Source organism: Pelophylax lessonae, assembly GCF_965119305.1.
Source record: "Pelophylax lessonae genome assembly, chromosome: 11".
NCBI classification, from domain to species: Eukaryota; Metazoa; Chordata; class Amphibia; order Anura; family Ranidae; genus Pelophylax; species Pelophylax lessonae.
In genome coordinates, this window is record NC_138778.1 from 13956652 (window position 1) to 13980465 (window position 23814).

At 42.9% G+C, this 23814-nt stretch overlaps 1 protein-coding gene across 6 annotated transcripts in view; it reads left to right on the forward strand.

Annotated features, from left to right (window-relative positions):
• The window catches only part of SHISA6 (shisa family member 6), a 342371-nt gene that overhangs the window by 107439 nt on the left and 211118 nt on the right, over nucleotides 1-23814 (forward strand). For 4 of the 6 annotated variants that reach the window (XM_082271224.1, XM_082271225.1, XM_082271227.1 and 1 more), the window contains exon 3: nucleotides 23112-23174. The exons of the other annotated variants lie outside the window; for them this stretch is intronic. In XM_082271224.1, the coding sequence (XP_082127350.1) occupies nucleotides 23112-23174 (63 nt within the window). The remainder of the gene's footprint in view (nucleotides 1-23111; nucleotides 23175-23814) is intronic. 6 annotated transcript variants of the gene reach the window in all.

The following is a 23814-nucleotide window of genomic DNA, read 5'->3' on the forward strand; positions in this document are numbered from 1 at the left end:
CCAGGGACAGCTGAGCCTTAAATTATTTTACATTCCTGCTATTGCATAAGTTATAATAAGTGTATTTCTCATATATTATTGTAGCACAATTCCCAGCTGTTTTTCTGGATGCGGGTCCCCCTGGGTTACCGCTAACAACAACAGCACATTTAAGCATGTTTCTCCAAGTGTGAGCACTGAGACAATGACCAGTCCTGTATCTTTTGGGTTTTTGATTTATTTAGGAACTTGGATGGGAGAAGGTATGAGTGGGATACTCCTTTAACCACTTTACTACCGGAGAATTTTGCTGTCTTACGTCCAGGCCACTTTTTGCGATTCGGCGCTGTGCGACTTTAACTGACAATTGCGCGGTCGTGCGACGCCGTACCCAAACTAAATTTACGTCCTTTTTTTCCCACAAACAGAGCTTTCTTTTGGTGGTATTTGATCACCTGTGCGATTTTTTTTTTTTTTACTTTTTGCGGTATAAACAAAAAAAGAGCGTTTATTTTGAAAAAATAACAATATTTTTAACATTTTTTTTATATGAAATTCCTCCCAAAAAATATGTAAAAATCAAATTTTTTTAAAATTTTTGGCCAATTTGTTTTCTGCTACCTATGTTTGGTAAAAAAAAAAATCACAATAAGCGTATTTTGATTTTGGTTTGCGCAAAAGTTATTGCGTTTACTAAGTAAGGGAAAGATATCTGTCATTTTTGGTGTTTTGTTTTTTTTTAACGAGTAATGGCGGCGATCTGCGATTTTTTTTTTTTTTTTTTTTTTGTGGGACTGCGACATTGCGGCGGACAGATCGGACCCCTGACTGACATTTTTGACACTTTTGGGGGTTCCAGTGACATTACTGCAGTAATCAGTGCTATATATATATGCACTGTTACTGTAAAAATGACACTGGCAGGGAAGGGGTTAATTTTATTGGAGAGGGAGGGGTTAATGTATGCCTGGTGCATACTAACGTGTGGGGGGGGAGGTGACTGTGTGACACAAGGACAGATCGGATGTTCAGCTATGCTGAACACTCCGATCTGTCCCTGCCTGTCACTTAGGAGATCCGCCCGCTCTGTTTACACAAGCGGGCGGATCTCCAAACTAGATTCCCCGACGATCGGGGAAGAGCAGCAGCGATCGCCGCCGCTCCTCCCCTGGCCCGACTCCCGCTGTGAATGAAAACAGCAGAAGCGCGCCTCCGGCGGCGCGCGAGCGCCGCCTACAGGGGGAGGAGTCCAGCGACGTAGGTCTACGTCGCTGGACGATAACGAGCCACTGTGCCGCAGTAGCAGCACAGTGGCTGGGGGTAAAGTGGTTAACTCAGCTATGCACAATTTGGCGGAGACACTTGAGAAGTACTGTTTAACACTGGATTGACGCTGGCTGAATGCCCGCCAACGCTGACTTGACGCTGGGTGACGCTGGCCGGATGCAGGTTGCAGGTTAACATTGAACTATTCCTGTAACTGAGCTTCAACTAAAGAAATCCTCTTAGCTGCCTTAGGTACTCCTTCCTGAGGTAGCAACTAATACACTTTTGCTGCACTGCTGAACGCTTCAGGGCCCACACTGGCGCCCCCTTTCACTCCCTTATCTTCAGGGCTTAACACTTGGCACCCCCTTTCTATGCCACAACTACCGGTTAGCTGGCTCCTCGATCCTTAGACCTTCTGGAGTGGCCCCCTCTCTTAGGCAGATCCCTGGGCAGATTTCGAGTACTCACAACACTGTTTTTCCTGGAAACTTCTGCCCAGCAGCTCCACTCGGTCAGCAACACTCTGGATCCCTTTCTGCAGCCCAGCTCAGCTTCCATTCCTTCAGGCCGACTGCCCAGGACACCTTCACTCGCTCTGACAGGAGGAGAGACAGCCGTCGGCCTCCTCCTGGGACTCTGCTTCTCGCCAAAGACCCTCTGCCACATGCTCCCGCCTTGTGGCGAACTCCGCCCACTGGACAAGCTACAAACCCTGGTGCGCCATTGGCCAGGTTTCCTCCACCGTCCAACAAGAGCCCTCATTGAATACAGTGGGGAGACTCCCCAGACTCAACAGACCACACCTGGAAACACATGACAGCGTAACTAACTGATCAGTCCCCCCTGATAAGCAGACAGGGCCACACATATACTTTTCCTAGCACCGACCTAGGAGGGTGCTACATCATTCTGCCAGAGAAATGGACTGAATTTTACAGAGGATCATAGAAGACTGTATAGAACCAGCAGGTTATGGTGAGAAGAGCCCAGGAGAACAAAGAAGAACTCTTCCAATAAGCTTCCAAGGACAACAAAGCTTTCCTCAAATAAGAAACAATTTGCATCACTTCTATCCCACATTTAGGAAGTTATAATAAATGTATTTCTCCTATAATATTATGGCAGGAAGATGGTTCTGCTTATTCAACCTTTTTTTAAATTCAATCCAACAGTTTATGGTGAGAGGGGAACCAAGAAGATCTCTTCCAATTCACTGTCAGGGACAGCTGAGTTTTCCCCAACCAGAAATACATTTACATTCCTTCGATCTCATATGAAAGAAGTTATAATAAGTGTATTTATCATGTAATATCATGCCGGAGAAATGGCCTGGATTTAAAAGAGGATCAAAGAAAATTGTAGAACCAACAGGTTATGATGAGAAGGGCTCAAGGGAACCAAAAAGACCTCTTCCAATCTGCTTCTAAGAACAACAAAGCCTTCTCAAAAAAAATTTGCATCACTTCTATCACATATTTAATAAGTAAAATAAATGTATTTCTCCTACAATGTACAGTATAATATCATGCCAGAGAAATGGAGTGAATTTCAGAAAGGATCGAATAAGAAGGCAGAATCAACAATTTTTGGTGAGAGGGTCCTAAAGGAACCAATAATACCTCTTCCAATCCACTGCCAGGCACAGTGGAGCCTTCTCCAACCAGAAACAATTTTGATCGCGTCTATCGCATATCTAAGAAATAATAGTAAGTGTATTGCTCATGTAATATCATGCCAGAGAGACCGACTAAATATAAAAGAGGATCAAAGAATAATTTGGAAGAAACAAGTCATGGTAAGGTGGGCCTAAAAGGAAGCAAGAAGACCTCTTCTATTTCACTGCCAGGGACAGCTGAGCCTTAAATTATTTTACATTCAAGCTCAGGGGAGGACTGGGCCAGGGGGCAGGGGGCAATTGCCCCCCGGGCTGCTCTGATGCCCCGTAAAAAGGCTGCATTGCTTCTGCCACAGACATGCCTAAAGGATTTCTGGTGAAGAGAAGTATAAAGTCCCCGCTGCCGACCTACTGAGTGCGGGTTGAAGACAAGGACAGAGCTCAGGCCGCCCCCTCCCCCCAGCATAGATTATGTAAACTGTGCCTGAGCAGAGACCGGTTCCATGCCCCACTGGAGACACTTCTCCCCCAGCCAGCCCTGACTGAGCTGTCCCAGTTCCCCGCAACCGCCCCTCTACTGGCCAGGTCGGAAACCCGGATTCAGCTGGTAAGTAGAGAGTATCTGGAGCAAGGCTTCAGCTTGGAATGGGGGTCAGGAGGAGAACGGGAAGAGGGGGAGTTGGAGGGGGGCCGAGTTGCTGCACCATGGGCCTCTGGTTTGTACTTGCACCCTGGGCCGAAAGTTGCCAGTCTGTCCCTGTTCCTGCTATTGCATATGAAATAAGTTGTTATAGTAGGTGTATTTCTCATATATTATTATGCCGGAGAAATGGACTGAATTTCACAGAGGATCTAAAAAGACTGTGTAGAACCAACAGGTTATGGTGAGAAGAGCCCAGAAGAACCAAGAAGACCTCTTCCAATAAGCTTCCAAGGACAACAAAGCTTTCCTCAAAAATGAGACAATTTGCATCACTTCTATCCCACATTTAAGAAGTTATAATAAATGTATTTCTCCTATAATATCATGGCAGGGAGATGGATTGAACTTAAAAAAAGGTTGAAAAAGCAGAACCAACAGATTATGGTGAGAGGGGAACCAAGAAGATCTCTTCCAATTCACTGCCAGGGACAGCTGAGTTCTCCCCAACCAGAAATAAATTTTACATTCCTTCGATCTCATATGAAAGAAGTTATAATAAGTGTATTTATCATGTAATATCATGCCGGAGAAATGGCCTGGATTTAAAAGAGGATCAAAGAAAATTGTAGAGCCAACAGGTTATGATGAGGGCTCAAGGGAACCAAAAAGACCTCTTCCAATCTGCTTCCAAGAACAACAAAGCCTTCTCAAAAAAAATTTGCATCACTCCTATCACGTATTTAAGAAGTAAAATAAATGTATTTCTCCTACAATGTATAGTATCATGCCAGGGAAATGTGACAAAGCTGAGATCAGGACAAGTAGCAGGCAAACATAGTCAGAAGAAAGCAGGGTCAAAATCAGAGGTCAAACGCAATATCCCCCGCGCACACATTCAAGTGACCGCAGGCTGGAGACCGTGAATGATCAAAGTGGAGTGTCATCAGCACACCAGGGATTCCTCAAAAGGGTCCAAAGCTTTATTTCAGCGGTCACATAATAAACATACAGCAGACACAGCGCTGTATCTATATTATGTTACCACTGAAATAAAGCTTTGGACCCTTTCTAGGAATCCCTGGTGTGCTGATGACACTCCTCCACTAAAATCAGAGGTTAGGCACAGGAATCAGGGATAAACACACAGAACGCTGTAGACCAAACAGCAATGAGCCAATACTACAACCTTGTTTAAATAGCCCTTTTGGTGCCAGTATTGGTGCCTATGCCCAGGTCCATGCACATAGTGTGAAAAAAGACAGGGGTCCATCTAGTTCAACCAATAAAAGGGTTAAAAAATATCATACAATCCTATACCTACAGTTGATCCAGAGGAACGCAAAAAACCCAAGCAAAGTGTGACGGGAGTCACTTTGGTTGAAGGGCCCATGGAACCCAGCTTACCTTAGAGAGGTTGGGAAATCCTGGTCCTAGCTGCCCAGGTCCCTCCACCCTGTGTCTATTAGGGGCACAGGGTGACGAAGGAAATGATGGACAACTACCTCATGGACACTGAGTATATGGTTTGGATTACTTCAACCGGGACATTCATATTTATCAACAATATCCCTCAAGAAATATATGAAGATTTAATCCCACTTGTGAGATTTATAGCCTGTTGTAGACTGTTGCCATGAAGTCTGTGACTTCTGAATAATCAAAGCATTGCTTAGATGTGGATTCCATGGTTAATTGTGTCACCTATTGTTTGTCTGCCTTCTAGTATTGTGTGCCTCAACCTAGGCTGGTTTAAGTGACTAGTTAATTAGCTCAAGTTAATTAAATCACTTTCAGATATTAGTTGCTAGTGGGGAAGTAGAATACTGTTTGTGTTGGTTGTTCCTTAGATATGTTAATTATATTTCTGTACACAATTTCATCTGCATACGATAATGTAATCAGGCACCTGACCTGGTGGGGTATATATACTGTGTGAGTTTGTTCAATAAAGAGTTCCATATTTTGCAGCTAAAATTAGTTCTGCCTAGTTCTTGGTTGCTATAGGCAGCTGTAATATCTGATATCTATGTTTAAGACTGGAGGAAGCAGTATACTGATGGAAGCACCCAAGCACAGTGGGAGTCTGTTCTGTCACACAAAGCATGATCCAATTTGCTCCAGCAGGGGAGAAAAGATCCTTCCTGATTCCCCAAGAGGTAATCGGATATTTCTTGGATCAACTTTACCTATAAATGTTAGTATCTGTGACAGGAGTCACTTTGGGTGGGGGGCTTGTGGAACCCAGATTACTTTAGAGAGGTCGGGAAACTCCTTGTCCAGCTTCCCCGGCCCCTCCTATGTGTAAGTCACCCTGTGTCTATTAGGGGCACAGGGTGACCAAGAACCCCATTTGGGTCTGTACTAATCAGACGCGCTGTACAACCATACCGCATTTCGTGTTACCCCGGTTATCCTGGGTTCTATATGTGTGGTTTATCTTGAAAGAATGAAGGGCCTCTTTCACTTGGGACAATAATATTTCTGAACAATATCCCTCAAGAAATATATAAAGATAAACAATTTGACTTTTCAGATTGCTTGAATATTGTTGGAGTCTCTCATGGATCCTTACTAGATAATGGGGTGGGGTTTGTTATTGGTAAGTGCCTGTATCCCATTGTTCTATTGTTTCTGTCTGCCTTAAGATCAACCTATTATGGGATGTATATGTGTATGTGGATTGGCTGCTAAGGGGGAGGGGGTGATTGTCCCACAGTGTATATCTCTTTGTGCCTGTGTTTGAATAAACAGTTGTTATCCCAGAAGTTTCCTTAACTTGTACAAGCTAAGCTGTCGGCTAGTTTTGTATGAGGGCGGCTGGGAAAATCTGATATCTATGTTCATGACTGGGAGGAAGCCGTATACTGATGGAAGTCCAGGGGCTGACTGGCCACATTCGGCCCAGGGGGCAAGTACAAACCAGAGGCCCATGTTGCCTCTTCCCACTCTCCCTCTTCCCGGCCGCCTCCTGACCCCCATTCCAGGCTAAAGCTCCACTTCAGGTACTCACTATATATAACCAAAAATGTGCTGTGCCGGATAACAAATCTCAAAATAAATCAAAAAATATATAACTCAAAAAATCACAATAATAAGTGCAAAAAATATCTCAAATCAAGGGAGTATATATTACAACCATATTAGGGGAAAGCCTCCGCTCTGTCCTTGTCTTCTTCCCACACTCAGTAGGTCAGTGGTGGGGACTTTTTACTTCTCTTCACCAGGAATCCTTTAGGCATACCTGTGGTAGAAGCAGTGCAGACTTTTTATGGGGCATCAGAGCAGCTCGGGGGGGCAATTGCCCCCCTGCCCCCTGGCCCAGTCCTCCCCTGCGGAAGTCCACAATTACAGTGTGGGTCGAGGTTCCGTTACAGTATCCAATTATGTTATATGCATAATACAACTCAGCCAGTTACTGGCCTAGACATGCGCATACAAATGCGCCTGGAAACTTCATCTGTGCTATGAGCAAGCCTGCCCTTACAGTAGCATTACCAAAACACTTCACTAGAGTCTTCAGAACTCGTTAGGAGAAGGGTCCATATAGTATAGTTATAGGTATCCACCAAATTTTCTTTTGTGAACAGGTCATTATTTTGCACAGAGGTAAATACTGTTTTAGGTCTTCTGATCCTTGAATAATATTTTTTCTGTAGACGGACCAGGGAGAATTAGGTCTCACTGAGTTGTTTTCTGCCCCCATTATTGGGCTGTATAGAACATTCGCTAGGAATTATTCTTTAAACACTTCCGTGTCTGGGATTTAGTCCGACGTGTAGACGCTCCCCTGGGAGCCACCTATTCTCAGCTCTTGAACTTGCCTTCACCCCGTCATCCTCTTTCATCCTTTGTCCTCGCAGAATTGCAGGTAAATCTGCCTTGTTGATATACCCAGTAAAATCTTTTCCTCTGAGAAGGAAATAAACCTTGCAGGCTGCTCACCAATCGTTTTGGTCTTTTTCCTCATTGTACAAAACTACCAGCCGTCATAATTTTAAAGCTGTAAGACCTATATTAACCACTTCTGGACCAGGCCTTTTTCTGACACTCATTTACAAGTTAAAATCATTTTTTTTCTTTTTGCTAGAAAATTACTTAGAACCCCCAAACATTATATATATATATATATATATATATATATATATATATATATATATATATATATATATATATATATATATATATATATATATTTTTTTTTTTTTAGCAGTGACCCTAGAGAATACAATGGAGATTGTTGCAATATTTTTTATCACGCCGTCTTACAAACGCAATTTTTTTTTGCGATACCCAACATGTCATGCTTCAAAAAGGCTTCTTTAATACACAAGTAGCAGGTGCGGCTGGCTCTCTGTTTTTCCTCTTTCTCTTACAACTCACCGTTACTCGACAAGGATTGAAGCCGAGTGACACAATCCAATGTTAATCTATCAGGGGATTACTAGGGATCGGCTTTAAATCAAATCATCCAAGACTGGTTTATGGACATGATGACATACCTGGAGTATGTGAGTGCAAAATCGTACATACATTTTATTTGATTCAATAAATCGGTTTATTGCGCTAGGGCATGCCCTTCCCTTGTTTGCTTTTTCTCCCTTATACAGGCCCCTCTAAAAAAATTAGCATATTGTGATAAAGTTCATTATTTTCTGTAATGTACTGATAAACATTAGACTTTCATATATTTTAGATTCATTACACACAACTGAAGTAGTGCAAGTCTTTTATTGTTTTAATATTGATGATTTTGGCATACAGCTCATGAAAAACCAAAATTCCTATCTCAAAAAATTAGCATATCATGAAAAGGTTCTCTAAACGAGATATTAACCTAATCATCTGAATCAACTAATTAACTCTAAACACCTGCAAAAGATTCCTGAGGCTTTTAAAAACTCCCAGCCTGGTTCATTACTCAAAACCGCAATCATGGGTAAGACTGCCGACCTGACTGCTGTCCAGAAGGCCATCATTGACACCCTCAAGCAAGAGGGTAAGACACAGAAATTTCTGAACGAATAGGCTGTTCCCAGAGTGCTGTATCAAGGCACCTCAGTGGGAAGTCTGTGGGAAGGAAAAAGTGTGGCAGAAAACGCTGCACAACGAGAAGAGGTGACCGGACCCTGAGGAAGATTGTGGAGAAGGACCGATTCCAGACCTTGGGGGACCTGCGGAAGCAGTGGACTGAGTCTGGAGTAGAAACATCTAGAGCCACCGTGTACAGGCGTGTGCAGGAAATGGGCTACAGGTGCCGCATTCCCCAGGTCAAGCCACTTTTGAACCAGAAACAGCGGCAGAAGCGCCTGACCTGGGCTACAGAGAAGCAGCACTGGACTGTTGCTCAGTGGTCCAAAGTACTTTTTTTTCGGATGAAAGCAAATTTTGCATGTCATTCGGAAATCAAGGTGCCAGAGTCTGGAGGAAGAATGGGGAGAGGGAAATGCCAAAATGCCTGAAGTCCAGTGTCAAGTACCCACAGTCAGCGATGGTCTGGGGTGCCATGTCAGCTGCTGGTGTTGGTCCACTGTGTTTTATCAAGGGCAGGGTCAATGCAGCTAGCTATCAGGAGATTTTGGAGCACTTCATGCTTCCATCTGCTGAAAAGCTTTATGGAGATGAAGATTTCATTTTCCAGCACGACCTGGCACCTGCTCACAGTGCCAAAACCACTGGTAAATGGTTTACTGACCATGGTATTACTGTGCTCAATTGGCCTGCCAACTCTCCTGACCTGAACCCCATAGAGAATCTGTGGGATGTTGTGAAGAGAAAGTTGAGAGACGCAAGACCCAACACTCTGGATGAGCTCAAGGCCGCTATCGAAGCATCCTGGGCCTCCATAACACCTCAGCCGTGCCACAGGCTGATTGCCTCCATGCCACGCCGCATTGAAGCAGTCATTTCTGCAAAAGGATTCCCGACCAAGTATTGAGTGCATAACTGAACATAATTTTTTGAAGGTTGACTTTTTTTGTATTAAAAACACTTTTTTTTTTTTATTGGTCGGATGAAATATGCAAATTTTTTGAGATAGGAATTTTGGTTTTTCATGAGCTGTATGCCAAAATCATCAATATTAAAACAATAAAAGGCTTGCACTACTTCAGTTGTGTGTAATGAATCTAAAATATATGAAAGTCTGTTTATCAGTACATTACAGAAAATAATGAACTTTATCACAATATGCTAATTTTTTGAGAGGGACCTGTATATGTTTTGTTGGGGTATTTAGCTGTTTGGCCGGAGTTCATCTTTAAAGGGGATATTCCACCAAGAAAAAAGTGCTTTTCCATGCACCATCCTCTGGGAACTGCTACATATTTTCTTCTACTCTACAACACTGAGGTCTTGCTATAATGAATAGCGGCCACAGCAAGCGAGCAAATCCCTGAGGTCAGTGTGCAGAGGGAAAGCTGCTTGCAAAAAACCTCAGCAGGACCCAGATGAGATGCGACTATCACTGTAATAGTGCCAATAAATACAGCCTAGCTTCATGAGATATTAGTAATGCAATACCAAAAAATTCCTGGAGTTCAGCTTTAAAGTCCGTCTACAGCTCCATTACCATCTAAGATTACCCTATCCAAAAGATGGCAATGCTGCTGTTTAATTTCACTGCAGAATGAAAGGTTGTCACCCTGTTATAGGGGAAAAAAAATGACTAATCTAACTTACAGAATTAATAGGTGATCACTATAACGGGGGACATATTGCATTATATGTCTCATTGTTTAATATGCCCAAAGCTACACTTTAAACCAGCGATCTCTAAACTGCAGCCTGGGGGTCGGATGTGGCACTTTGCTTGCCTTTATCCGGCCCTTCAGGCACTATTCCTCCCGCTGATAAAATACACTATTCTGCCAACTGACACCAACAATGGGGCACCCTTTCTCCCACTGACACCAACAATGGGGCACTATTCCTCCCACTGATACCAACGATGGGGCACCATTCCGCGGAATGATACCAATGATGGGGCACCATTCCTCCCAAACATACTAAAAATGGTGCACTATTCCACCCAATGATACCATTAATGAGGCACCATTCCTCCCAATGATACCAATGATGGGGCACCATTCCTCCCAATGATACCAACGTTGGGGCACCATTCCTCCCAATGATACCAACGTTGGGGCACCATTCTTCCCAATGATACAAACGATGGGGCACCATTCTTCCCAATGATACGAACGATGGGGCACCATTCTTCCCAATGATGCCAACGATGAGGCACCATTCCTCCGAATGACACCAACGATGAGGCACCATTCCTCCCAATGAGACCAAGAATGGGGCACTGTTCTTCCCAATGATACCAATGATGGGGCACCATTCTTCCCAATGATACCAATGATGGGGCACCATTCTTCCCAATGATACCAATGATGGGGCACCATTCTTCCCAATGATACCAACGATGAGGCACCATTCCTCCCAATGAGACCAAGAATGGGGCACTGTTCTTCCCAATGATACCAAGGATGGGGCACTGTTCCTTCCAATGATACCAAGGATGGGGCACCGTTTCTTCCAACGATACCAACTATGGGACACCATTCCTCCCAATGATACCAACGATGGGGCACTATTCTTCCCCATAATACCAAAAGTGGCAATGTTTACTCCCACTAATGCCAGAAAAATGTCCACTCCCACTAGCAACAGTCCAGTCCAGCCCCCTAAAGTCTGATGGACAATAAACTTGCCCCTTGTTTTAACAAGTTTGGAGACTCCTGCTTTAAACCATCAACAGCCACATTTTAAAATTTTACTACTGTCCCACGCAGAATGGGCACATTTTGCAAACAAAATGTATATTTTTCTAAAAATCTGAAGGAGATTGAAGAGCAAATCAATCAATCAAATCAACCTGTCAACCAGATCTCTAGGTATCCAAAAATCTTTAAAGATTAGCCAATAAACCCTGGGCCCAAAAGTGAAGCAGTAAAGGTGCCCCTTGGAGCAGTTCACTTCCTAGGGGCATTGACATAGGTACATCCTTTACTCAGGAAACATCCTACTCTCTTACTGGACTGATTAAACCATAATGATTGCCAACCTTTTTAATAGTCATCATTGAGAGTGAAGGCTGGATGCCTGTTTGCTGCTTCTGGAAAGCTTTGGAGGTTTCTATCACCTGTTTTGCGTTAATCACAAAATACTAAAAATTAGCCACTAAGTTCAAACCATTGAAATTTAATTGCGGTGTGGTTTTAGGGGCCAGCAGAATTTATTTTCACAAATTTTCTCATTTCTTGTAAATCTTATATAATGTGACTGGTTTAGTGGCAGAGTGCTTTGTGAATGTCTTCCTTAATCAGCGCTATTATTCGCCACAGAAAAGCTCCTCCACAATTTGGAGATGATCCTACGAAAGACATTTCCCACAGGCGGCAACCGGTCAGGCCTTCAGCTATTGTTGTCTTAATTTCCTTTGAAGGGAGATGTGTTTTGACGGAGTATTCTTCAGGCCACCTTGTGAGTCGTTCTTTACTGCAGCTGAATGTGCATTGTGTTGTGAATATTAATGTATATTATATTAATGTATATTAGATTACATTGTATCTCAGTACCACTGACGTGTTGCTGGGTGACATCAGGATTGTATCCTCGTCGCTGAACCTGGAGATGGAAACGAAGAGCTGGATATGAAGGGATGGTTATGAAGAGTTGTATATTAAAAGGGTGGATATGAAGAGCTGATCACGAAGAGTTGGTCACGAAACTATAAACAACGAAGAGTTGGTCATGAAGCGATGCTCATGAAGGCTCCTTCCTACTGAAGTTGTATATAAAAGGGTGGATATGAAGAGCTGGTCATGAAGAGAGATTTGGTCATGAAACCATAATTAATAAAGAGTTGGTTATGAAGCGATGCTTATAAAGAATCCTACTGAAGAAGTCCCTGCTTCTGGATCAATGCGTATAGGGGTACGGAGCCTTGGGTGTCACATCATCTTGTGACCATCTTACCATTCAGCGGAGAGTTGGTATATGTGTTTGATGCGTGCATTTCAGCTAGCACTGAGGGCAGTGCTCTATTTTGTAAGTGCAACATTCTTCTTTTATTTATTAAACCTTTTAAACAGAGAGCATTAGATCTTGTGTGCTTCCCTTTTTTACCATATACATCGGGTGTTCCTGAGTGCCTGATGACCTGTGTACCCTTGTGATGGGAAAAGAGGAGTGAGGATCTGCCAAGAGTCTGTCAGAGCTATTATCCCTGAGGGGAGCACCACTTACTTTGACCTTCTAGTAATTCAGGGGTCATGGCTTTGAGGTAAGCAGCCAGTTTGAATGGTAGTGAAACATGGAGCACTTTTTTTTTGGATCACCGTAACACAGTGGTGATTACATATACAGATTAAAGTTTCATTTACACTATGTGTGAACTATCATATTTGTTGCACATTCTAATTGTATTAGATGTGTGTAGCATGTCTTTTGATTTTTTGGTGTACAAGAGCCTTATTTTTATTGCGCTACACTGTTTGATGCTCATGAAGAGTTGGTCATGAAGAGTTGCTCACAAAGCGATGGGCATGAAACCATAATCAGTGAAAAGTTGGTCATGAAGAGATGGTCACGAAGTAATGGTCACAAAGGGGTAGTCATGATCCGATAAATAATGAAGAGCTGGTCACAAAGCATTGGTCACAAAGTTATAGTCATGGAACGATATTGATGAAGCATTGGTTATGAAGAGTTGGTCAAGGAATGATGGTCATGAAACAATAATCAACGAAGAGCTGGTCACGAAGTAATGGTTGCCAAACGTTGGTCACAAAGTGATGGTCATGAAATGATAAATCATGAAGCATTGGTCACGAAGATGAAGAGTTGGATATGAATTGATAAATATGAGGAGCTGGATATAAAGAGTGGGCATATTACCCAGCCTCACATGTGGAGAACAGGAAAGTGTCAGTGCTGCCTAAAGCAACCAAAGTAGAGTCCAAGATGATATAATCCTCACTTACACCATTTCCATCCTCCAGTTGCATGCAAATAGACTTGTTCCCTCCAATAAATTGTGTAAATGATTAGCGCATACTAGTTAGAGGCCAGCACTAGCATAAATTAATGAAAGCTTAGATCAGACTTTGGGTGGGGTTTTCTTTGTAAGCCTTCTGGACAGGGAAGTACTTCACAATTGTAGTCCAAATAGCCAGCAAAAATTGAAAGGTCAGCATGGAGTCTGCAAAACGCCAGGGTCTAAAAGGTCATCAGCTGGGAGATTCATTTTTCTCTGGTTCCTAATCTTTCACGAGGGCATCCCCAAATTCACATTAACAATTTCAACCCATCAATAAGGGACTTCCACTGGAATGTTGTCAAGTTATTACTCTCAGTGCCTTTCATGAACAATGTTCCCTTCCTCAGGACTGGTAGTCAAGTATTATACCCAAGATGTACGTAAATAGTCGGGAGATTTTTCATGATGATCATTTTCTGCCTTGGACACAGGGAAAAGATTTAGGGACAGAGATATCCAATTTATGTAAAATTGATTGCGACAAGGCTCTGGACTATTACAATACACACTGAGAATATAGAGGGTACAAAAGATGTTGCCACAAGAGTATATTCATCACATTACAAATCTTTTGGCTTTTGTGCCCTTTCTGTTGCATGTACAGTATTTTATCTGCTGTTGGTGGAATGTTTTTACATCACAAAGTTTCCATGTTCTAATATTTGTAGTTATGTTCTGCTCCCTCATGGTCAAATGAACCCACCAAGAGAAATGCTCTGACATACAATAAAAGGGAAGTCAATGGACATCCATTGTCAGCAGATGAATGTGCAATGGGGAAATTTAGTCAGAGTTGAAACATGGGCAGAAATAATGCGTGACGTGTTGATTGGGCTCTGAATAGTCTATGGGACAACATTGCAGGGTCATAACAGATCTGTAAAGCCTAGCACTGCATGTTATAGCTACAAACTATGAAACAGGATTTTTACTTTAGCTATGCATTCTTTAAAATACAAACATGGAGCACCCTCCTAGTTAGGCTAGACTGTCAGGTAAATTTAATTATTTTGCGTTCTTCTGCAATCAGTGGAGCAGTGTTTGATTGTGCTGGGCTAATCAGGGCCCCACAGGCTGCACACTAGATTTTTTCTTCCTGCTTTCTTGAAAGCTCCAGAACATAAGCAAAGCAGTCTGAATATTTAGGAGGTCCTAGCCAATCCCTGGGGAGGTGTGCTCAGAAGGTGGCTGGAGAGAATATACAGTGGGTACGGAAAGTATTCAGACCCCCTTACATTTTTCACTCTTTGTTATATTGCAGCCATTTGCTAAAATCATTTAAGTTCATTCTTCTTCCTCATGAATGTACACATAGCACCCCATACTGACGGAAAAACACAGAATTGTTGACATTGTTGCAGATTTATTAAAAAAGAAAAACTGAAATATCACATGGTCCTAAGTATTCAGACCCTTTGCTGTGACACTCATATATTTAACTCAGGTGCTTTCCATTTCTTCTGATCATCCTTGAGATGGTTCTACACCTTCATTTGAGTCCAGCTGTGTTTGATTATACTGATTGGACTTGATTAGGAAAGCCACACACCTGTCTATATAAGACCTTCCAGATCACAATGCATGTCAGAGCAAATGAGAATCATGAGGTCAAAGGAACTGCCTGAAGAGCTCAGAGACAGAATTGTGGCAAGGCACAGATCTGGCCAAGGTTACAAAAAGATTTCTGCTGCACTTAAGGTTCCTAAGAGCACAGTGGCCTCCATAATCCTCAAATGGAAGACGTTTGGGATGACCAGAACCCTTCCTAGAGCTGGCCGTCCGGCCAAACTGAGCTATCGGGGGAGAAGAGCCTTGGTGAGAGAGGTAAAGAAGAACCCAAAGATCACTGTGGCTGAGCTCCAGAGATGCAGTCAGGAGATGGGAGAAAGATGTAGAAAGTCAACCATCACTGCAGCCCTCCACCAGTCGGGGCTTTATGGCAGAGTGGCCCGACGGAAGCCTCTCCAAAGTGTAAGACACATGAAAGCCCGCATGGAGTTTGCTAAAAAAAACACCTGAAGGACTCCAAGATGGTGAGAAATAAGATTCTCTGGTCTGATGAGACCAAAATAGAACTTTTTAACCTTAATTCTAAGCGGTATGTGTGGAGAAAACCAGGCACTGCTCATCACCTGTCCAATACAGTCCCAACAGTGAAGCATGGTGGTGGCAGCATCATGCTGTGGGGGTGTTTTTCAGCTGCAGGGACAGGACGACTGGTTGCAATCGAGGGAAAGATGAATGCGGCCAAGTACAGGGATATCCTGGACAAAAACCTTCTCCAGAGTGCTCTGGACCTCAGACTGGGCCGAAGGTTTACCTTCCAACAAGACAATGACCCTAAGCACACAGCTAAAATAATGAAGGAGTGGCTTCACAACTCCGTGACTGTTCTTGAATGGCCCAGCCAGAGCCCTGACTTAAACCCAATTGAGCATCTCTGGAGAGACCTAAAAATGGCTGTCCACCAACATTTACCATCCAACCTGATAGAACTGGAGAGGATCTGCAAGGAGGAATGGCAGAGGATCCCCAAATCCAGGTGTGAAAGACTTGTTGCATCTTTCCCAAAAAGACTCCTGGCTGTATTAGATCAAAAGGGGGCTTCTACTAAATACTGAGCAAAGGGTCTGAATACTTAGGACCATGTGATATTTCAGTTTTTCTTTTTTAATAAATCTGTAAAATGTCAACAATTCTGTGTTTTTCTGTCAGTATGGGGTGCTATGTGTACATTCATGAGGAAGAAGAATGAACTTAAATGATTTTAACAAATGGCTGCAATATAACAAAGAGTGAAAAATTTAAGGGGGTCTGAATACTTTCCGTACCCACTGTAAATAGTTTGGAGCTGGAGCAGTCAGGGTTCCTGATACAGGAGGAGAGGCACCCTGCCTGGAGGGCTATTGACCCCCCTGGCCAATTAGCTGGCACCTGCCAAGAAGCTAAACGAGGTCCCAGCAGACAGAAAGCTGGGGGGGGGGGGGGCTATCCATTTAAAGAAATCTCTGAGGCTAAAGAAGAAGGGGAATTTCACCCAGGAACCAGTCTGGAGAGTTCACTTTGCAAATGTCGGCCTGATGCAGGGGGGAGGCTACCTGAAAACCTTTGAGTACTGACCTGAGAGCAGGACCTGAGCGACTGTGCTTCTGTTAACCACATGGTGCATTATTGCTAAGGCTTGCCTGGCCTGAGGCATTGTCTGTGCCCCAGTGCTGTCCAGTTCCTGAGAAATAATCAAGGGGGCTGTTCTAAGAAGTAGCTGCAAATAAAAAATATGTTATTCCTGTTCAGCATTCAGGAGTATCCCACAGCTCCCTACCGTATCCAAGTTATTCGGCAATTAATACAAAAAAAGGCAACCCCTAGACTGGTAGTCTCTAAACGGTTGCCCAGGAGCTGGATGTGGCCCTTTGCTGCCTTTGTCCAGCCCTTAGGGCACTATTCCTCCCACTAATATGAGGCACTATTCTACCTACGGACACCAACATTTGAGCACCATTTCTCCCACTGACACCAACAATGGGGCACCATTTCTCAAACTTACACCAAATATGGGGCATTTCCCCGCCCCCCCCCCCCCCCCCAATGACATCAATGATGGAGCACTATTCTTCCAACTATTACCAAATTTGGTGATATTTACCTTCCACTGATGCCAGAAAAATGTCCACTCCTGCAGGCCACAGTCCGACCCCCCCTAAAGTCTGAAGGTAAATAAAACTGGCCCTTTGTTTAGAAAGTTTGGAGACCCCAGCCCTAGACTATTCATTGAGCCAGAGCAGTGAATGTTGCTGTGTGCCTGGATGCCGCTGCATTATAGAGAGAGGGACCTGTAATAAATCATCAGCCCTTGCAGGGGTGGCTCTAAAAAATAAAAATTAAATGTATCTATTATATGTACCTATTTTTCCTTTTCATATTGGCATTTTGAGAACTCCTGCACAGCAGGGCTCAGCCCGGGCAAAGGTGGTGCAACCATTTTAACCAGACATGTCCAACTGCATTGCACAATGCTGTCCATGTAACACTGGAAGTTTGCTGACCAGAGAAGGCAATGCGTTGGCTTCCTGCCCAATGAGCAGTTTGGAGGCTGGACATTGGCCAAACTATATTGCTTAACTGAAGTCAATTAAAATGAAAGGACGGGGGTTCCTGAACTGCAAAGCTTTTAGCTGGTAAGACAGAATACATATACACCTGAACTGTGTTTTTAGCAGTTTGCCCATTTTGAGGACAATCCCCAGTACGTATCTATAAAACCTCTACTTCATCCTTGTGTTTTCCCTAAAAAAAAAAAAAAAAAATCTTCCTCTTTATATCAAGTCATCCATACCTGTAATCCCCGGCTTCACTCTAAGCATTAAAATATATTCTGACTTCAGACGCAGATAATCAGCTTCTCTTCTGCACACCAGCTGACATTTCAGATCAGGCGGAAGAGAAGAAGCAAGAATGGCAGGCTACCTGCGGGTAAAGTCGTGATGTACTTTATGGCTTCAGTTTTAGATCTGGAAACGTAAGCTATTATGTAGATGTATGCACACTACTAGGAGAGTGACCCACTTCCTGTGAGGTTTATAGTGGAGCACATGCTGTTATCTAGGTCTGATTTACATCCCGTGTTTCTTACCGTTTGCAGTTTTGAGTCGTATTTTCTTGTACACAGATGTGTTCATGTGCAGAAACGTATGTTGTAGGCTGTCAGACATGTAAATATTATTTTTTTGCAGCTGTGTCGCAGGGCGAATGGTGTGTCTCAGCAATATTGAGTGTTATGATAATACAATCGTGCAATAGTGCAGCAATAAAATACAGAGAGCAGTGTCCCAGAATATAAAATGTGATACATAGTAATCTATTATATAATACATGGTATGTAGTAACCTATTCTATAACCTGGAGTACATCCGAATCCAAAAAATAAAATAAAATTGTGTATACACATATATATATATATATATATATATATATATATATATATATATATATATATATATACACTGTGTGTGTGTGTAAATATATATATTGTGACGGTATGCGAGGTGAGGTAGTAGATAATAGCTATATTTCACCTCGCATACGTTCTGTAGTGAGAGACTGAACCGGAATCCGGCCTGGGTTTTTCCAATCTCTGTGACAGACTGGGTTCCGGTCCACAGGTTGTCGTTCACTTGAGTCCATGCTCAGGTGGACTTTAAATGAACAGGAAGAGAGCACAGAAAGGCTCTGGCCTGAGACTCAGAAGGGAATCTGAGAGAGGAGCTCTGTTTGGACTTTAAAAGAAAAGGTTTGCGATACCATCTGTTTTTGTGAGTGATGGGGACCAGAACCACACTGTATAGTGAGAAAAACTGCTATCTAGTTTAGCGCCAGACGGCAAGGATTTATTTTACTGTTTTGTTGTTTTTGCATATTTGCAAACCTCTGCTAAATAAAGCTGGCAAACCACCAGACTTTAAAGAAATTACCTGCATGCTGGCCTTACTTTCCTGGAAAAGGTGATCCCTGTGAGTTAATCTCCCACAATATATATATATATATATATATATATATATATATATATATATATATATATATATATATATATATATATATATATATATATATATACATTTAGGTCTTATACGGTTTTTAGCAAAGAATCCAAAACTCCAGGGTATTTCATAACTTCTGAAATGACAACAGTACAGCCAGAATAAGGAAATATTTACCTCTATTAGTTAATTAGCGCTCTAAGCCCAATCACCCTATATTAGAAAGTATGGGAAGCCAATGGGACACAATAACCCTCCTAGGTAAAGTAGACTTCTGACACCCTTCATAATTATATTCAAAAGGGGATTTCACACTGGACAATAATATGGAAGTTGGCAGACTATACCGTGTAAGCAGGGCTTTTTTTCTCAGAGAATAGGTGCAGGAACTCCCTCTTTTGGACTTACCCCTTGTCTCCGCCCCTACCTACCTCTGTGAACCGTTCCTTGGTTCCACCCACTACCCACCTCCCAGTACCATCCCTTTTAGAAAATACAGAACAAAGTAGCATTTGTGGTACTAAGCAATTTGTATGGAATTTGTTAATGATAACAAAAAAGCAGAAAAATAGATCCCATGCAGCCAACAACAATATATCCCCCCAGCAACAATAGATGCAGCCAGAAACAATGGGCCCTCAGCAGCAACAACAGATCTCCCAGCATCAATAGACTGCTGCCTAAACAGTAGATCCCTCCCAGCAACAACTGACCCCTCAGCAACATAAGACCCACCCCAGCAACCAAACCCCCCCCCCTGCAAAACCAGATCTCTTCCAGAGACAATAGATCCCCCAGCAGCCACATTAGATATTCCCAGCAGCAATAAATCCTCCTGCAGGAATAGATCCCCTCAAGCAACAATAGGTTCCTCAGCAGCCAGCATCAATAGACAGTGTAGCACAACCCAGCAGTCCTTGCCTTTACATACATTCAGGGCTGGAGGTGCCGGAACTGCGTTCCCCCACGTTCCCGCTGAAAAAAAGCCCTGCGTGTAAGTATTAAAAGCTATTACTATCTATAGAAACCTAAAACTGGATCTTTGGCAGGATTGTAAAAATAGTGACATCCCACCATTGCCACCAATATGTGACAGACCACTGCCCTCTTCACCAAATTGTGATAATTGATGCACTATATTAATCCTGTATAATATTATTATATCTGTGTGTGTATATAGTTACATAGTTTATAAAAAGAATATAGGGAACCAGTGAAAAAAGACACTGGTGCTCTGAATGGTTGAGGTAGAGAGTATGACACCACTGCCCCGCCTCTCCACCTCCTCCAATTAGAGAAAGCTGTGCATTCATTCAGAGGATGCAAAGCATTCTTTGAATTGTGCCCCCAGCTGAGCAGCCAACCTCCTGTCTTCAGAATGTATCGGGCCATTTATCACTGGACTTGGAAGCTAGTGGAGATTACTGGAGTAGCGGGTCTACTACATTGACTGATTTCCAGCTTCCAGAGACATTGGCCAGGTCTGATATATACTTACAAACTGAACCAATGTAACTATGTAAAAATATACCAAGTCTGCCTGCGATTCATCTTTAAAGCATGCATTTCTTCAGAGCATAGCTACGTATTTTTGGTACCATTCCTTTTCATGGGTTGCAGTGCACTACGATGCATGGTAATGCACTACCATTCGTTGAGATGTGCCAGATCAGAAAAAAAATGCTACAGCTCCAATTTTTGGGCTGTCTTGGCATATTGGCAGCTCTTAGATTGTAAGCTCTAACGAGCAGGGTCCTCTGATTCCTACTGTATTAAAGTGTATTGTATTTGTACTGTCTACCCTCAAGTTGTAAAGCGCTGCCTAGACTGTCGGCGCTATATAAATACTATATAATAATAATCAAATGGATGGGCTTAGACTTCACATGGCCAGGGTGCTACCTACATGGTGTTTGCATGTTTTCCCTGCATTTGCTTGCATTTACTACGGGTATTCCAGTCCCCCCCCCCCCCCCCAGACTTGCTGTTAGGTTTATCAACTCCTGGCTAAATTGTCCCTAATATGTGTGTGTGCAGTATGTATGGGAGATGGGGATCTTGGATTGTAGGCTCCTTGAGGGCAGAGAATGAATGAATTCAATGTAAAGCACTGTGTAAATTGTTGGAGTTGTAGAAATGCCTTTAAAACATACCAGACTGCCTTAATGCATTCCTGTACAGACTGCATACATCTGAATAGGTTCTCAATTACTACAATGTACAAAATAACTACTCTAAATAATTGTCATCTTGTTTTCACTAGATATTCAATTTTGTGTGGCATAAAGTCTTTGTATAAAACAGCCGTTCTCAACCTTTTTCCTCCAGAGGACACCCTTAAATTTTCAGATGATAAGGAACCCTTGCTTAAACCAAATTAATGTTGGTCAATGGGAAGAATGTCCCTTATATTGGTGGTAAATGGGAAGAATGTCCCTTACATTGGTGGTAAATGGGAAGAATGTCCCTTACATTGGTGCTCAGTAGGAAGAATGCTCCTTACATTGGTGGTAAATGGGAAGAATGTCCCTTACATTGGTGATTAGTGGGAAGAATGCCCCTTACATTGGTGGTAAATGGGAAGACTGTCCCTTACATTGGTGATTAGTGGGAAGAATGCTCCTTATATTGGTGATCAATGGGAAGAATACTCCTTACATTGATGGTCCATGGGCAGAATGTTACTTACATTGGAGGTCAGTGGGAAAAATGTCCCTTACATTGGTGGTCTGAATGCCACACTTACAGGCAGGCTAAAAAGATCAATAATGCCTTGCTTCTAGCTCTGTGGTAATGGCTCTAGAACTATGCAGGTGCCAATAAATGGGAGGTCAGTCAGCCACAGCTATATGAACCTCTAGCAACCTCTGAAGGAACGATATTTGAGAATGGCTGATATAGACTGTTTTGCCTTCTGGCTGCCCTCACTAGTTTTATACTGATCAAAATTAGTAGGTTGTATTAAATTAGGTTGTTGCAAAGTGAGCATCCAGTGTGGAAATATGAGATGTCATTGGTTGTGGTCATCGGCCCAATCACAAAATGTCCATTGGTTTCATGATAAAATGTTAACAAGGTTTTATTACAGAATACTCTGAGAATACATGTTGATTTTTTTTTTTTTTTATGTATTCATGTTCATAATTTATAATGTGCAGAACTTGAAAAAAAAATACATAGTGTTCACTTTGGGTGGATGCTGGCGAAAATTTTCTTTAATACTTTGTAGTAAATTTCTGAATTCCCGACACCACCCCCCTCCCCCTTGGCCCTTTCAGTCCTATAAAGAGCTTAGTTGGAGTCCGGGGCCACGCTGGACTGGTTGAGTTATTTATTGTAGATTTTGCATGATTCCACTGGTGAAAGGTCTTGTCCCCCTCCCTTTTTGGAGGTGTGGGCTTCTACCTTACTGGTATGACTACAGTGTCACTTCAGTGACAGAAGTATTTGGATAGGGAGAGAGGAGCGCCCCTTCGATTTGAAAGGTTAAAACTTTTTTTTAAGGTAATGGATACACAAGTTGAGCCAACGCGTTTCAAGGGAGTTGACTCCCCCTTCAGAAGGGGTGTGGCATTGTCTAGTACAGTGACAGTGAGTCACTGGCAATGCTGGCATCTGACTCGGGTACCTCTGTGGTATCTACCCACCTCCGTTCACATGTATCTAAAGCCCTGAAGAATGGAAAACCAGTTCCCCCGAAACACATTGGTTCAACTTGTATATCCATTACCTTAATAAAAGATTGTAACCTTTCCATCGAATATGGTATTACTCTAGACACTGGGAGCTCCTCTCTCCCCATCCAAAGTACCAACAGAAGCTTCAAATGTCCAAAGGCCAATCTGGATGGGTATAAAGGAAAATAGTTAAACCCGTCAGCTTTCACCCAAAAATGATGCATTGGTTTTTGGTCAAACATAGCCTTTAAGTCGAGCTTCTGCAGGAACGACATAGAACATATTGGCCTAATTGCTTTCAAATTCGCTGACGCCCGGTCCCGGGCTTTGGTTTCTTTTCTTACAGCCTCACGCCGTTTCTCAGATGTCCCTACGAACGTGGAGCCACACGGTCATGTGAACACGATAGGTACCGGCGTCCTAAGCGTGCTTTAAGTGTGCCGCCGAGCGCTCTCTGTGCTTCTCAGTTATGTCACGGTTCAGTGTGAACTTCCTGTTGAACACCATTTTGCCCGTTTTGTCTTGTGCAGGTCAAGGGGGCCATTTGTGGCTCCGCAGTGCTCATACTCTGTTCTTTATGGCTTGCAGTTTTTTCTAAGAAGGCACAAAAATGTTCTAAATATGTGCTGTTTCCACGGTGACCGCTGTGCGAAATGAAGTGATTGTTTGCTGTTTGTGCATAAGTAAACATATCTGTGGCATTTGTAGTTTGTATGTGGCGGTTATGTTTGTCTTGTGCCATGCCCATCAAAATGGGATTTCTCTGTTATGGGCAATGCAGCTCAAAAAAATGGTTGGTGTACAGTAACCCATAGCAACAAATCTCTTGGGCATTGTCTAGAACCTGATTGCTTGACAGGGACTCCAAAAAGAGACCTAGCAACCCTAGGCAGTTCCCTCCCCTAGTACTACAAATCCCAGCATGACTGGGCCTGAACATTGTGAGCACTGGAGAGCTCAACGTCCCGTTCTTCTACGACATGTGCTGCAGTTAAAAGGGTCTTCCTTCAAAGGCCGCGGCCCCCCATCATTGGGCATCCGCCTGGCTC